Source organism: Lytechinus pictus, chromosome 5 (genome assembly GCF_037042905.1).
Source record: "Lytechinus pictus isolate F3 Inbred chromosome 5, Lp3.0, whole genome shotgun sequence".
NCBI classification, from domain to species: Eukaryota; Metazoa; Echinodermata; class Echinoidea; order Temnopleuroida; family Toxopneustidae; genus Lytechinus; species Lytechinus pictus.
Window position 1 is genome coordinate 51884986 of NC_087249.1, and position 18232 is coordinate 51903217.

Below are 18232 nucleotides of genomic sequence, written 5' to 3' on the forward strand. Positions count from 1 at the left end.
ACATTTTGCCATCATATAAAAGTAATCATCTATATATCTTCCTATTTCTCTTCCTAAGCTTGATATGAAACTTGTCGATATTCCTTTCTGAAAAAAAACAATTTAGTGTTTAGGAATTTTTCATAAAAATGTAATTATATTTATCAATCTATAATAATAAGCCTATAATGAGTGCGTGAAATTTGTTGACATTGAGGCCTAAAAACTGAACATTTCAAGCACTTTTGTAATCATGAAAAGGATTCATGGGTTGATATATTTTTAACAAATAAAGCGAGCGCAAATCGCGAGCAGATTTTTTTTATATAAACTGTCATAAATGCGGTGCCAATTGGGGGGCCGGGGCCCGGGCCCCTCGCCCCCCTGGATCCGCCTATGCGGATCATCATCAACATCATCATCACCATCATCATCATCGCTATAGGCCATAACCATCATCATCACTATCTCCACCATCATCACCATCGTCATCAACAACACCATCATCATCTTCATCATTGACAACGCCAACAGAAACCTCCACCTTCTCCCAAAACCCCTCCCACCGCAACCATCAAACTGTCATTATTTTTATTGTCGAGTAATGGTCTGAATTCACTACAGATCGACAAAATTTCATGGTGATGTTCACGCGCTCCAACCCTTGCCAGAACGCGGCCATTTTGCGTCCTCTCTTTACAGGGGAAAAATGGGTAAAATTTATTCTTGGGGGCTAAACAATCTCCGGATTAATGGCCATCCCAGGGGCGTCGAGAGAATATTTTTATTGGGGGGAGGGCAGAAATAACTACATTGGCCATATTGGCCGAATTCCAATAGAAAGCAAAGTAAAAGTTAGTTTTAAAGTGCAGAGCATCGGGAAACGCAAGACAATCTAGACATTTCCCTAATTAAACGTGTGTTTTCATATTAAGAAAACAAGATAACCATATACGACTCAAGATAATAAACATTATCTAACCTGCCCTATATATTTCTAAAGATTGCAAATGATCGGTTTCTACTTTGATGTTTGAGAATTTGGGATCCCTCTTCGGCTGGATGCCCCAATTTGCATGTCACTAATTCAATTCCAGAGTTTGCTTATTCATACCTATCGCTGTTAAAATTCATTTTTACTTTGGACATAAGCCTTGATCAAACTCGGGATCGAACGATAAGCTGATCACTTTTCTTGTGTCGCATATAGAATTATTAGCAAAGAATATGGAAGATGGTACGACGCGAACTTTCCTATGGTGTGTTCCTCGCTCCACCGCCTGTGCATTCACCAGATCCCTCAGCGCCATCGGCGGAATCGAAGTCTGGTACGAACCCTTCTTCTTCAGTTTCGTCGCCGAGCTCGATTCGAAGAGACGCTTGGGAATTGATCTTCCGACATCGTACGATGGAAACGAAGAAACGTTCCAGAAAGTGGCCGATATGCTGAAAAGTGTGTCGCATTTTAATTTCAAAGCAGATCAGCTGCCGTAAGTAGAAAATCATAACAAACTACCATAAAATTGATAACATATAGACAGCGGCGTAACAGGGGTCGGTGGCCAGGGGGGGCAAGAGCCAAAAATTTCCCGGTCATATATATATCATGGAACAGGCAATGGCGTCATAAGGCAAAAATTTTGAGGGGGCGATATGGCGTATCGGGCAAATATATATATATATATGTGTGTGTGTGTGTATATAAAAGCGAGTGAGCGAAGCGAGCGAGCAAAATATTTTGACATTTTTATTGCAAAAATCCAAATTTGTGATAGATTTTGACATAATGTTAAAAAGATGATATCATATTTCACCCTCCTCTCTTTCCTTTTTTCTCTCTTTTTTGTACGCCACGGTGAACAGGATTTTTGTTATGATTGTGAGCATCTGGGCGAAGCTCTATATGCTCGAGGGGCGAAGCGAGCGAGATAAAAAAAATCACCTTTTCATGAGAATCTAACATGAAGATAGATTTTAACGTGATATTCAGAAAAATATAATACACATTTACTTTTCTTTCCTCATTTTTTTTTTTGTTTGGTTGTAGAACATTTGGGGGCCATGGTCCAAACTCATCCATATAACAGTGCTTTATGGGTGCACTGGGGTCCAGGGCAGAGCCCCGGAACCTCTTGATATCAAAGCCATTTTAAACCTTACAGATGGCCACTTATTTTAATCAAATTGCGTGCTTATTTATATAGCTTTAACACAACACATAAATTCAATGCAGTTGTGTATCGTAATCATCCAAATATTGTGAGGGGCACACCATAGCAAATGCGGGAAAATTTGTAAAAAGTCGCCAGCGAGCGAAACGAGCCAGAAAAAATGGCCTTTTAAAATGAAATTCTAATTATGTGATAGATTTTTACATCATTATAGCAAATATCATGTCATGTATTTTTTTCCATTCATCTCATTTCGCTGCCTCCTTTATTTTCTTTTATTTCCCCTTGGCTGTGGAACCATCCGCGGTACGCCAGTGCTTCAACGTAAAGCTTAATGCAGGAAGGGTCCACATAGGGGCCCGTTATAGAACCCATTAAAGGTTACAGATGAAGAGCCCCCACTGCACGGGGTCTTGACTATTGGACAGAGCCTTTGGAGATTTAGCAAGTTTATGATAGACTTTCATACGACATTATGCTATATACCATTCATTTTTCTTCCCGCTCGTTATCTCAATCCTCGGCAGCCCGGTAGTGTACGTTATCTTGTCCCTATTCTTTATTTTCCAATTTGATTTTTGCTAATTCCATTCTGCCTTTATTTCCCGCTTTTGTTTGCCTTTTTGTCATCTTTAATTTATTTCCCTGTCTTACTAATCATGCTAATGTATTTGTATATCGGGGCGAATTGTTCTTTCTCACTTGTTTTTTTTTTTCCTTCCTTTTCCCGTTATCTTTCCGTTTTCCGTTTTTTATGTTTTTTCTTAGTTTTCTTTTCCCTTTTCCTTTCCCTTTCCCCTTCCCCTTTTTTCTTTCCTATCCCTTTCCGTTTCTTCCCCCTTTTTTTCTTTTCCCGTTTCTTTTATTTTCCCGGTGAGCTCCGCCAGGGGGGGGGGGGGCAGCTTGCCCCCCGCCTGTTACACCACTGCATATATACAGAGTATAGATGAAAACAAATTTCTTGACCTCACCAAGTACATCAAATTTAGTGTGAGATGAATTCTGATCAGGTGGTGTTTCATAAAGCTGTTCGTAAAGTTACGGACAACTTTATCCACGACTGGAACGTGTTCTTAGGTCATATATCAATTATACAGGGCATAGAGATATATACTAATAACAGGGATATCATTTATCGCAAGAAAGGATCACCAGTCGTGCGTAAAGTCATTCGTATCTTACGAACAGCTTTATGAAACATCCACCAGGAGTGTCTCATAAAACTTGTTGTAATAACAAATTTGCAAAAGTAGTAAAAAAAAATGAAATTATTCAATTTCATTGACTGATAGTAATCTTATTGTAGAAATCTTGACTTTGCTATTATAACAAGATGACCCAGGTATATTTAGCGCAATTTCTTGGACGGTCATTACATGCAGGGGCCTAATTTCAAAGGTTAGCAAGCGAGTTCATTCTTTGAACAATATCGGACAGTTGAAAGACATGCAAGTGAAATACGCTTTAAAAATTCTCTCCCAATTCTTTTCTAAACAGATATGCCGCCGTGAAGACCAACCTATCTTCTAGCACTAATAAGCATGTATTTGTGAAAGACATGGGATTCGCCGTCAACAAAGATGTCTTCCCTTTCATTCCTCTGGGATTTAAACACACTTTCTTAATTCGCCACCCCCTTCGCGTCCTTCACTCTAACCGAAAGGCGATGTTCGAGCAGCTCTCTATGATCGGGGCCCTAGAAGGCGACGCAGCCGACGAAAACAAATTCGATCTCCAGCGCGACGACCCCTACGTAGGTCCTGGACTGCTCTTCAAGGACCTGTACGACCTCTGGCAACATTGCCGACAGAATTACGAAGATGACCCGGTCGTGATCGATGCTGACGATCTGTTGACGAAACCGGCCGAAGTTTTGTCGAAGTACTGCCAAGCGGTAGGATTGCCTTACGACGAGTCGCTTCTGACGTTCGGCTGTTCGGCTGACCTCGACGTCTTTAAAATCTGGAAGTCGCCCATTGGAGTTGAAGAACTCCGAATGACAGTATCGTCCTTTTCGAGTAAGGCGATGGAAAGCAGAGCGTTTTTACCGGCGAACGAGATGCCATCACGTGACCTGCTTACTCCCGATGTCATCAGATGTGCCGATGAGATAATGGAGTATTACGACGAGATGTTCAAGTGTAGGATTAAAGTTTAAGCTGAAAATTAGGTTGTATCTGGTTATTTCCTTCCACATGAGGGGGGGGGGGCTGAGCGATAGCATTTACTTAATAGCAGTTATACTGTATATGTGTCAAGTTTAATGTTACCGACCCCTTTTTCATGTAGGCTTACCCCCCCCCCCCTCGCCAAATCTCCACATCTCAAAGACATTACCAACTGTTTTTTTTTCACATTGCTATTGCTCAACTCTGTTTCTCTGAACACATTTAAAGGGGAAGTCTAACACCACCCCCGGAAAAACAATTGAATTGGATTAAAAGTAAGAAGAAAAAAATCAAACGAGCAAAATGCTGAAAATAACATCAAAATCGGATGTAAATATTATGAAAGTAAAGACATCGTGTTTTGGATTATTTTCACAAAGTAGAAATGCACAAGATGTGCGCAAACGAGAGTCGATGATATCACAATTTCTTCTGTATTTTATTATGAAACAAGGAACATTTTAATGTTTGATTCATCATATGAAACAGAGTTTGATTACGCCGCAAACATTGAAAATGCGCTTTTGTAACCTACTGCGATTCAATTGGCCTTCTTGTCAAAAAGATGAAAATTCCATAAATTCATATAATGAAATATAAAAGAAACAGTGTACATTATCAACCTTCTAATTTGCATATCACCCGTACTATGCATTTTCTCTTCTTTTAGTGAAATAGGTGACATTTGAAACATTACTTTATTTTACATCTGATAATTATGACATTTTACACATATTGGCCTGTTTGATTCTCTCTGTTAATCAAATTCAACCTTTTCTTGGGTGGGCTTTCCCTTTAATATTTTCACCTTAATCTTCCTCAATCTGTGCTTCAGCTCTTTTTTTTCAATATTCAATGCTCATTTCCGTTCTTTTCCTTATCTCTTCCCCTTCTTCTCTCCTCAGTCTTTCGCTGCTTTCTCGTCTTTTTATTTCTTTCCCCCTTTTGTCTTCAAAATCCCTATCTATCTTCTTTCCTTGCTCCCCGTTCACCCTTTTCCTCCTCTTCTCCTCCCCCTCCACTTCTCTTCGCTCCCTTCCCCTCTCACTGGGCACATCCCACCCCCTCCCCTCTCTCTCGTGTCTGTCTTCCCCTTTCCCTGCTTCGATTACCATGGTATCTGAAACGACTAGCCTAAAAAATATTTGGAGAAAATGAAATCTGGAGCTTTGAAGTCTCTATTTCAAAGGACTACTCTGAGAATTTTAGTGCCACTTAAAAAAATGTTTTGATAGAAGTTACAATTCATCTAACTACCCAACCCAACCAAGACGTATTGTTATATCTTATTGTTACAGAAATGTTCATTAATTTAGCTGCATACTTATCATACATAGTACATACCTGCCAATTGTTCTTAAACCCCCATTCCACAGAGAACAAGACCGCTGAAAGACCATGAATTCTGGTCGATCTTTCAGAGGTCTCTCAATGAACCTACAATGGTCTTTGAGGCCTCACACTAGTCCTGACCAATCTTTCAGTGGTCTTCGTGGTCTTCATGGGCTCCAAAACTTTTGAAACGGTTCGAAACAGTCTTACAACGGTCTTTCGGTGAACATTCAAAAGTCTTATTAGTCTTTCAATGATCTTCCGGCAGTCTCTCAAGATTTTTGCGGAGTTCACTGTAAGACTCATGAGAGATCATTGAAAGACCAGGCAAAGTCCATGGAAAGAATTCTGATAGATCACTTGTTGCATAAAAGATCTCTGAAAGACCATTGAAAGATCTCTATAGGACTACTCTAAGACCATTAAGATAAGAAATATCCATGAGTCTTTCAGAGTTCTTTGAGGGGTCTTTCTGAGCCATTCCACAGAGATGACAAATTTCAGTGATCTTGACAACCGCTGTAAGACCTCACCAATTTTAAGTCTTTCAGTGGTCTTTCAATGGTCTCCATTCTGTGGAATGGGGACCTAAATTAGGAATATTCCCATTTGGGGGAAAGAAAAAATGTATTTTTTTCAATGTTCCTATACTTCATTGGGTGTTTTTTGCCTCTGTAGCATTATATAAGAGATTTTATACTGCTCCTATTTCAGGAATTTTCTTAGTAATTTGTTCATATATCTTGATTGCCATAGTTGGCAGGCATGATTATATACAGAATATAACAACAAGTAAATAAAGAAAGTAGTTTCGTATTTTTAAACAATCATAAATTTATTCCATTTCATTCCAATTAAAACAACATCATGATTCAGGTAAAACAAATCTTGACTTACTGCACGAGAATTAGGAGGGTAGCCCTCTATAAATATGCCCCAAAATTTGTGTAAATTCCACATTATTAGCTGTACAGTTATAAATTCATTGTTACTCTCCAATACTTCACAGCATATGTATACATGATTGAATTGAGGGTCATGATCAAAATCTAAATATTAAATAAGCAGCATCCAAATTTAAGCAAGGTTCACTGGACTAGGTGACATTGACTGTAACTCGTATTGTAAAATACATTGCTCCTGACATGTTGAAATATCTGGCATCATGCTTCTTGGATAAGCATGATTTGTGCTTTTCAAATATGAAATAACATATTGCTTTACACTTCTTTGAATATACTATGAGAAATACCTGCACCCTGTGTGTAATGATTTTAGGCAAATGGCAGTACATTTTTTAAAAATACTTTCTTTCTTAACAAGATTAAAGAAAACAACAAAAACCCTGCAAAAGTGTTACTGTACTTAGTCAACTTTTGAATACTGATTCTTGTGATATTGTGCGCAACGTTTTGACCCTGATAATTCAATGTCAAGGATTAAGTACAATAAATTGTTATGATTCGTTTGTTTTCTATTGAATGCCTGGTAAAGAAACATTATTATTATCATCCGGAACATATCGCATGTTAGCGTTTGTTTGGAGTTGGTGCGCTGTGTTGTTTTCTGCCCTTGTATAGTTCCTGTTAGAGAGAAGCACAAAATAAATAGGAAATTGGTGTTAATCAACTTGAGATTGAAAATACTCCAAACAAAACAAACAACAAAAAAGGAAAGACTCGTATGCAAATCAAGCACCAGAAAAGGCACACAACAAAAAGATGAACGAAAGACAGAAAAAAAAACAGAAAGGAAAGGAAATTAAGAAAGACAGAAAGAAAAAAAATAGAGAAAGAAAGAAATAGAGAAAAAAAGAAAGAAAGAAAGGACATTGTGGAAATATATTGGAAAAGAGAAACGTTGCATGGGGGAATGAAGAGAAATATAGGAAGAGAGAAAGGGAGAGATAGGGAGAAAGGGAGAGAGGGGGAGAGACGGGGGGGGGGGGGGGGGGGATAACTCTAGCCTAAAGAGAAAACAATCTTTGACAGGTTACTAAATGTATATGTACTTGCAGGTGCCCTTTTCTTAGATTTTGTTATTTCCTGCCAGCTGATATGCCAATTAAATTCATAGATTGTTTTTAAAAGATGATACTAAGTGAAATTAGCTATAACCAAATGGGAATAAATGGGCAAATGCAGCAATTACAGTTACACATACCTATTAATATTCAACCCATTATTTCTGCAGCTGCAACTTTATTTTCTTCATATGTAGTGCATCCTAGATTGTAGACCCAGACACACTTTTTGTCAATGGGGGTATCTTTTTCTATCCATGTAGGTTAAAGACTCTTGGCTCTCTATAAACGACTTAAATTTGCATAATCTGATATGAAAATTGCTTTGACATTTTTTTTGTTACTTATTTATACATCTACAGTGTATGTATGAAATATGAATTGAAATTGAATTGCCATTGTTGTAATCTAAATGTATTGAGATGTTACAGTCTCAGGACTTTGTCAAATCTGCACAAATGAAATGTAAATATAGTATCCACACAATAAAATACAAACGAAATAGTGAGCGAGTGACATCATCAACTCCCTCATTTGCATATATATCACTGTGTTGTGCATATATAACTATTCTGTGAAAAATACGCTTAATTTCATACAATTCATATTTTAAATCTGATTTGAATGAATTTTTTTTTCTCTCTCCTTTTATTTCACATCAAATTTTTGTTTGGGTGGACTTCACCTTTGAATTCAATAAAAGATGATGATAATCTCCAGTGAGAACAGAGATCACCAGGCCAATTTAATTGGAAAATAAATGCCGTCAAGCTTTTGAGATTTGACCTGCCCAGGGTAGCAGATTTATACAGTCAAAAGCTATGCAGATATGAAAACAGACTGAAGTAGCATAGGAAATACATGAGGGCGATTTCACACTCACAACAGCCAAAAATTGCTCCTAAAAATTCCCCCAAATGCATATTTAGGGGCGACCATTCTTTCTAGAGTCGCCCCAAGATCTGTTGCAAAAAAAAAATCAAGATTATGTCGAAAATAATATTCCAACTATGGGAGCATTTGATATTTGCTTTTACTTCATAATTACTTGCTACCCATAAAAAGTAGCCCTTAAAATGAAAGAGATACATTGTAGCCCAAAAAATTCTGAAATTGCCCCAATGTGGAAAAAAAGCTGGCCCCTAAAAAATGAAAAAATATTTCCTACCCAGGACTGAAGGCAACATAAAATGTTACTTGTATTGTACAATGTATATAGGCTGACCTGTGAGCAAGACACTTTAAAATTGTGCATGCCATATATTGCAATATATTGATCACTTGCTGAAGGATTGTCAAGTACATGTTAAGATAATAATAATGACATATCCTATTTAGAGCACTTAATTCCATGCTTAATACATCAGGGGCCCGTCTTACAAAGAGTTGCGATTGATCTGATCAACCACAACTAAAAAAAGCCAGCAAAGTCAACATCTAAAATGGACATGTGTTCAAAATATTTTCTAGATATGATGTATATTCACAGAATCATTGTTTTCTTGACAACTCATTATGCTTCTCTTTGTTTTCAAAGGACAACGTGCAAACTTCCTAAAGAAAAAATTATATTGATGGATTTCCATATACTTGACGTTCGTAGGATCAATCGTAACTCTTTGTAAAACATGGCCCAGAACATCGTAGTTTTCTTTTGTACAGATCATATTTTTTTGCACTATTCAATTTAATATACACTGTTGTCATAAAAAAGTAAGTATATAAAAACATCAGCTCCCTATTTGCATAATGCCAATCCCAGGAAAATATTTTCTAAAATAATCAAATTATCATTTTTAAAATGCTTGATTATACTTTCTTGTTCTACATCTGATTAAATTGTTAAATGCTACATTTTATTCATTTCAGTATTAAACTTGGTGATGAGGTGGACTTTGCATTTAATGGACAACTTACAACATAACACTTTTAAATGATGACCTACTTTTCATCCAATACACAATAGCAACTAGCTATGATTGTTTGAACAACTGAAACAACCAAAAGGGGAACTGGATGTATACTGACATATCATAAAAGTCTCGCCAGCATTCACAGCAGTAATGACATTGTGACATTGACAAAGTAAACTTTCTCTCGTTTTGATGAGTTTGAATGCTTTTAAATCCAAGGCCACGGCTGTGGATGCCCCGTTGACCAGGCTTCATTTAATAAAGCCCTAATTATTGGCCTTGAATTTTTTGGTGCTGCTTTTAATTTGACTACTTTGTGCTGTATTGATGAACCCTGCATAAAAATGGACTTGCAGGAGAGTTATTGAGATATAAAGCTAAAAAAAATTATCAAATTTTCATGTGAAAACATTTACAAACACAGCATGTGCATAAACGGAACTAACAAGTTTGGTATGAAACCCCTGTTCCACAATACCTATCTTGCTACAATTTGGCAGATGTATAGAAACATCTGTATAAGGGTCTTATTACGGTGGTGTCAATGGGCAGCTGGCGTCGTCCATTGGATATGTATGTCCTACAGTGCCATCTTAAATCCCTGCTAATGTGCTGACAGAGTGGCATTATATATATACATTGACAGAAGAAAATTCCCTTGAATTCTAGCTTTAATCATGGATATACAAATAGACCAGAAAATCTTACTTTTACTTTAAAAAAAAAAGCTTGGAAAATCTGTATATTACATACATTTATTGTGCACATAAAGAAAAAATAATTACAAAAATGAAAAAAAAAAAATAATAACAAAGAAATAAGTCAATAAAACATAAGCTGAGGTTCTACTGACCTATAAAACATGGAGAGAAACTCTGATAAATTGACATCTAATGTGTTCTAGTTCTTCACAGCTGAATTCCTGTCTGGAGCAGTTCCCCATACGACAAGTCCATTAGCTTGAACCTGATTCGAAAGGGAAAAATGATAATCATTTGGAAAGTTGAGAAGTAAAATGAACTTTTGTGTGAAATCTTTTCTCCTCCTATTGTATATTTTAAGAAGATTACAGGAAAATACTTTATCTTGCTGGCAAGCATTTAAATAGATAAGGGAGCAAATTCGAAAAAAAGAGTGTTCTTTGAACTTGAGGTAAAATGGATATGATCAAGTCCACAGAGAAATTTACAAAGTCTTTCAGGTACAATCTGACAATGTACTGATTATTAAATGCAAAAAAAAGAGAGAATATTTACTGCATTCTCTCTATGCCGTTCATTATTAATTTCTTTATTTATGTACAGGCTACACGTAATAGAATGTTGACTTTTTAATGATTTTCCACTTTCCAGCGCAGACAGAAACATTTTTTTTTAAACTTGACAAAATTTTGAAAAGGGTAGACAGTTCTGGGAAGCTTGGATTTTAGAGCTTTCTTTTTCTTTTTCTCTGATTCATTTCACTTATCCCAGAACTCAAAGATCACACATGTATGTGAAATAATCTTCCATGACAATGTACTGTGTATAGAGTAACCAAGCTGGCGGATGTATCATTAAGCTGTCAGCACATGTAGATTACACCAATACAAATGACTGGAAAGGTTCTCTGAACTAGATACAGCATTTACTCTGGTGTAAAATGGAACTGAATTTCCTTTTTACCGTAAAAGGCCCAGGGGGCGGGTCCCCTTTACTTTTCACGATAAATCTGCCACAAGAAAATTTTCAATCGTTTACTTTCAATTTTTACTTTCAAATCTGGCACAACTTTTGAGACAAAATTTGCGATGCCCGGGTCCGCTGTTATTTATGAAATTACGCAACATTATGTAAGTCCATGATGGACTATCCATATCAGACCCAAAATTGCTCAAAAACGTGAATTCATGTACAAATCCAATGCAAATTGTGTATATAGCCAAAATTCATAAATGTATCATTATTTCAACTTTTACTGATTAAATTTAATTAATTTTTTCTTGTTTATGATCAGATTGAAGTCTGCAACAATTTCCATCAAAAAACAATAAAACAAAATGTTGAAAAACAAAGAAATACATAAGTTAAAATCACAATAAAATACAGTTATAAGAAAAAATTGCAAAAACCAATTTTTAAAAAGTAGATTTGATCGGGATCCTACAAAGAGTCTGTAAATAAAAAATTAGCAGTTTTGGGGGCCGTATGATACTTGATTAGAGCAAATGTTTTATTTCATGTATAAATTAGCATATTAATTAATTAAATAAAATATTCATTATTTCAAAAAAATTAACCATACAGCCTTATAGATTTTATTGCAAACTACCACTGTGCAAATTTTTGCGGCGCTCGCGCGATTGAAGGCCGAGATCTCAGAAGGGGGCTGAATCCATCCCCCCCTCCCCCGCTGTGAAAGGGGTCCAAATAACCCAGCTCTTTTAAGGTTAATACCCAGAGATGTAGTTGAGGTCGGCCCCAAGGCTATGTTTTGCCGGCCTTGTCAAAGTCTATGGTAGGTTTTCTCCTACGGTCTTGACTACATCCCTTCCTTAAACGATATTATTTAAAATTTTTGGCAAAATGGTGAAATTTCCAATAAAATACTTGGTAACAACAACAAAAAAGATAATATAACTTCAGCAGATTGGAAATAAAATTGCCAATCTCATGTTTCATCTCAACTATTGAGTTCGAGTCATTCATAAAGTCATGAACATACTCCTGGGGCCCGTTTTCATAAAGGACTTAAACTTATAACTACCATGGTAACAGGGCTCATCAGCCAATCAAAATCAAGGTTTCCATGGTAGTTGACATAATGGCAAAGTTACAACAGTTGCAAGTCCTTTATGAAACAGGCCCCTGATCCGAGTGCCAAACATGCGGGTTTAGTCACACTTTTAAAACTAACAAAATTCTTTTTCATGTCAGATCATTGTACTATTTGTGAAAATCCCAATAGGAATAAAATGCACTACTGACTGACCATATTTTAACGTTTCTGATATTCAATTGCAAAAAAGAACTTTCCTTACCAGTGAAGCAGCAACAAGAAAGGCGGTAACACCACCAATCAAGTAGACAGTTGGGTTTCCTTTTGGCATTTCTGTTGAGATATTGGTCATATTCCTAGTAAGGTTCACACGAGCAGCCCCAGCTGAAAGAAAATGGAAAGAGAAGGTATCCTCAATTGGTCATAAATATTTTTAAGATGTACTTTTGAAGCAGATTTGTAATATGGTACACCATGTGTAAAGTCCTGGAGGGACTGAGATATGAGGAGTAGAGGCTTGAGTAGGTGAGAGAAGGCTGGCTTGAGTCGGCGAATGGAGTACATGTAGTAGCAGGAGCAGGAGATTAGACTAGACATTTCGGGCAGGTTGACTGTCCGTCTTCAAGAGTGACAGTCAACTTGCCCGAAACGTAGAGTCTACTACAGTAGGCTACTCTATTCGCCAACTCAAGTCTACTACTCCATTTGCTGACTCAAGCCATCCTTCTCTCACTTACTCAAGCCTGCCTACTATTTAGCTTTCCACTTTTTCTGGTTAACAGTCCTTTTAAGGACTACACTCATTTCCAAAAGAATACTGTACTTTCAAACCTCCACTTTCTCGCTTTTCCATTTCACCTCCATTTCTATCCTTAGTTTCTATGGCACTTCCCTACTTATTTCCATGTAATTCATTGCCTCATGTCGAAATATGCTTATTGCCTAAGACCCTGCCAGAAGCCAAAAAATTAATGTACATGTATTGAACGATATGAAGAACTTTAATACAACGATACAAGTTTGAATTTTCACCACTTACCAACTGAGAGTAATTTAATAAGCATTTTCATTCTAGATAGTTTGAATTAGCAAACTTGTAACATACAGCTTTATTGTGCTTATCACCAGTCTGAATTCCATGACATCATCGTATGTGAAGCCTGAACGGAGTTACATGTATATTACAAACACTTATTTTTCAAATTACAAAATTTAATTTTAAGTACCGATAACAATTTGCAAAGCTCTGCAAAAGTATTTTCTGCTCAAAGTGTTGAAACCAACAAATAAACCATATTTTTAACCATTAGCTTTTAAGCACTAAATATTTCCAATTACAATTTCTTGTGCAAAAGAGGATGATCATGAAACCCCGGAGCTGGTGCATACTAGAACTGTGTAATAAAGCTCATTTTCATGGTTCACAAATTTTAGTGTTTCTAAGCAAATACATGTACTTAGCTACTATTAGCTGTATAAATTTATAAAACTTGCATGGTTATATTTTTGTAACTTACTAGCTTTCAATTTGGAGTGTAATCAATTTAATTTTCACTTCCATTAATATCTGTAAAATGGGTATGTATCAAACTAAAGACAGGTAAGATTCAGCGCATCATTGGACCTCCTTATACTGTACATAGATATGTGGTATCAAGTCTTAATTAAACTGACATGATAAATTATGTCAATTCTAAATAAACAGTTGAGTATCCATTAAAATATACTTGTAAATGATTAATGAAACATTTCAATGACCCGACGTCTCAGCATTTCATTAATCTATTTTCATTGTCAAATTTTTGATAAATTTGGGCAATCAATTTTCTATTTCAATGTCAGTAAGTTCTCTGCAGAATGAATTAATAGAATGCACTGTATTTGCTCAGAGACAAAATAAGTGGATAAAACTTGTCACATCCTGCTTATAGAAGTGCTTTAAAGGTCCTATGACACAAAAACCATCTTATTTTGGATATATACACAACAAAAAAAGTAAGTCCCCCCTTGAACAAACATCAATAATTTCCGAACTAATACGAGTTTTTGATATATTTTTACATGAGCGTGTAGGTAATTTTATAAGCTACCCTCTGAGTAAATGTTATGGACGTATTTTACGTCATGCTTTAGTGAGCACCGTCAGAAGGCAAAATGTCACTTTTCAAAAGTCACAAGCCAAAAATCATGACTTTGATTCCATTTTATTGGAACTGATTCCACATTCTCATCATAAAAATTAGTCAGAGGGCTTGTAAAAGGTACTTTCTAAAAGCCGATACAATTTTTTGGATAAATTTCACGGTTGAATAAACAAGTCCAAATTTGCTATAATTGGATTTTTTACACATTTTCATCAATAAAAATGATAGAATATGATGACAGTTATTTTTGGGAAGAGTATCTTGAACAATATTCATCGTTTCACGGTTCAATGAACATTTATTGATTTTCAAATATCATAGGCAAGTATTGTTTCATTTTGGTAACTGAAACTGATCTTTTATCAACTTTTTCGTTATGTTCATGACCAATTAATATGCTTCAATGATTCAAAGGCGTTTAATTAAACATTCACGCTTGAATGAACATGTGGAATGTGTTTAGCTCTTTTTTACGTTATTGGAAAAAATTTTTATACTGCATACTCTTTATACTGCATAAATGTATTCTTTTCCTAACAATTTCTCATGATCAGTTTAATCTATGGACGAATCAGTGGTGGATCCAGAATTTAAAAATGGGGGAGGGGCCTATAATCGGGGGAGCCACCAACATTCTCAAATTTTAATATGCCCTAACAAGTTATAGAGGACTACCAAAAACCCCTATGATGGTACGTCACAATACAGGGGCCGCGGAATGGTTTTCAAAGTATGGGGGAGGGGCCGAGCCAAAAGTGGGGGGGGGGGGCTGACCCATGCAAAAATCACAATCGTATGGTTATTTTTACATTTTTGTACATGCTTTTGGAAAAAAAAAGTGGGCCCCCACCCCGCTTCCGCAGCCCCTGCGATATTGTGCTCACTCAACCATGAACATACGATATCAAAATTGTGTGTGGAGTGGCTAAATGATGGATAGTAAATCAGCATAACACCATAAAATTCACCTAAAAACAACTTTTGCCCAACTTTGTATTTGCACAATCTGAAAAACGACTCTTGTGACTTTCAAAAATGGTCATTTTTAATTCAATCTTTAATTACTCATGCATGACCCAGCCGATTAATCTTATTTTTCCCTAGGAGTTGCGTAATGAGTGTAGAAAACCACCTACGAAATATCATATCTCAAATTAACTCCGTTCAAAAGTTACAGCAATTTGATTTAGGGGGGACTTACTTTTTTTGTTGTGTATATATCTATTCATGGGTAGTTTTACTTGAAAAATACGAATTTGCCATCGGTTTCTGTGTACGACGAACCGGTGTTGAGTTATTCCATGGAAATGAACTTCAACAGGAACGCCCACTAAAATTTTCGAAAAAGTCGGCCGATCGACCTGTCAATCATCGTGACGTCATCGAAAGAAAGCTTTCTCAGCTGTGCAGCCGGACCCCTAGATATTGCACATGTTTTTCGTGTAGTTGCTGTTTCGACCGAGCTCATCCTTAACGGATTTTTAAAAGATTTTTATGAGGTTTTGATCATGGCTGCAGCATCGTCATCAGCTGCGTCTGATTCTTCAGACTTTGAAGATTCAGGTTCTGAATATTATTCCAGCAATTCAATTTATTTACTTTGAATCCACACGTGCAACCACAATAGGCACTTCACGCTCCAAACGTCAGCAACACTCAGCAGATTCTTCCCCTGACGTCATAATTGTCACGTGATATGCGAAACCAAATCGGGCTGAATTTTTATGGGCGTGGCGAATTTGGCTCAATTTTCAATATAAAACTGCCTTTGAACCTGATGTGGGATGTTTTTCGGGTAAAATTTTGATGGAATTGTTATTAGTAACCACTAAGCTAACGAATAAATCAGCATCTTTGCTGAATTTCACAGGACCTTTAAAGGGGAATCCAGCCTTGGTCATAATATGTTGTGGTTGAAAGGAGAAAAATGAATAAAATAGAATTGTGAAAGTTTGAAAGAAATCGGACAAGCAATAAGAAAGTTATGGCTGTTTTAAAACTTAGATCCCTAAAGACTATATAGATTTCAAATTGGCAACTGGGTGAGTAAATTATGACAAGGGGCAAGGACAACTTTCCCATACATAGGCCATGTACTTTATTATCAGTGATTTGTGGGTTTCTCCTAAGTACCCATTCCCCTGGGGCTGTAATCATAATATAGCCTAGGTAGTATATTGTTTTACGTCCTCATGAAAGAGATATATAATTTGAAGTAAAACTTTAGAAAAAATGTAATTTTAGCCATTTTATGTATTGGAGTACATGGAAGAGTAGTCCTTGCCTTACATCACTAAGACATCACATTTGTGGCCGATTTGAAGTCTCCATGGGTATAGTGATGACCAATATTCACAACTTTTAAAAAATCATAACTTTCTTATTGTTTGTCCAATATTTTTCAAACTCTCACCTATCAACTTGGCTGATTTTCTTTTTTCCTTTAAAAGCAAGTTATTATTTGGGTTGGATTCCCCTTTAAAGAAGATTTTACATATTGCTGAAAATCATATTTAGATGTAAATATGATTTTAAGAATATGAAAAAGCTACAATTAAAGGACAAGTCCACCCCAACAAAAAGTTGATTCGAATAAAAACATAAAAATCCACCAAGCATAACACTGAAAATTTCATCAAAATCGGATGTAAAATAAGAAAGTTATGACATTTAAAAGTTTCACTTATTTTTCACAAAACAGTTAATCCTGATGACATCACTCACTCACTATTTCTTTTGTATTTTATTTCATGAAATATTCAAATTTTCTCCATTGTCGTGTGAACAATTATTAATTCCTCTCTGAACATGTGCAATTAGCATTGTTAAATACTATATGGTTCAATCAAGTTGGTCCTTATTGTCAAACTCAAATCAGTTTAAAAAAAGAAAGAAATATTGCAAGTATAATTCAAACAATAAAAAACAAAATAGTGAGTGATGGACATCATCGACTGTCTCATTTGCATGTCACTGAGTTGTGCATATCACTGTTTTGTGAAAAATAAGCGAAACTTTAAAATGGCATAACTTTCTTATTTTTTACATCTTCAGCATGATTGCTTGATTTTTCTCGATTTTTATATACAAATCAACATTTTTCTGGGGTGGACTTGACCTTTAACATCTTTGTTTACAATTTTCAAATCATATCATAGCCAGAAACAATTTATCTCTCTCCCCCTCAAATCTACTTCTCATTTTTTCTCCCATCCCTCCCTTGTAATAACTGAATAGTTTTCCTCTCATTTGACATTTTCATTATTTATATGTCAAGTAATCTTTCTATAGTACCGGTATATACTTGAATGATTACTTGTATCACTACTAAAATACATGTAGTACTCGTACTACTAGCATAGTGTATTGTAGCTGTAACTGAAGTTCCTTCCTTTTCTAAATTTACACATAGCATAGCATAGCCTACATTTAAAAAATCTTTGGAACAACTGCAGAATACCCAGACACTGCGTTACCTTATCGTTGGAGAGCCAACGCACAACGATGTACTTAAGCTATCAAATCAGAAAATGAGCTATAATAAATAATTGAATGATTTACAACTTACAAGTATTTTTTTAATAGATTCTAAGTGTTCAGACTGCACTGTAACGCTAACGATGCGAGCGCGCGCGATTAGTATGTAGACCAACAGTGTCCGCGATGCCAACGATGTGTATATTTTCGTAGTACGTGTAGGCCAACACAGTCCGCGATGCTAGCGGTGCGTTGGTGTCCGTAGTAC

At 36.1% G+C, this 18232-nt stretch overlaps 1 protein-coding gene across 1 annotated transcript; it reads left to right on the forward strand.

The window, feature by feature from the left end:
• Positions 1–688: 688 nt before the first annotated feature.
• LOC129261289 (uncharacterized) lies at positions 689–6735 on the forward strand. The gene is made up of 3 exons (XM_054899348.2): positions 689–692; positions 1190–1469; positions 3648–6735. Exons 1-3 carry the CDS (start codon positions 689–691, stop codon positions 4306–4308), a joined length of 945 nt encoding a protein of 314 aa, XP_054755323.2. The 3' UTR covers positions 4309–6735.
• Positions 6736–18232: the final 11497 nt, after the last annotated feature.

What these genes read in the sequence shown, in the direction of transcription:
- LOC129261289 (XM_054899348.2), top strand. An exon ending in TTCAAAGCAGATCAGCTGCC is followed by an intron (nt 1,470 to 3,647) that starts GTAAGTAGAAAA and finishes TTTTCTAAACAG; the next exon opens with ATATGCCGCCGTGAAGACCA.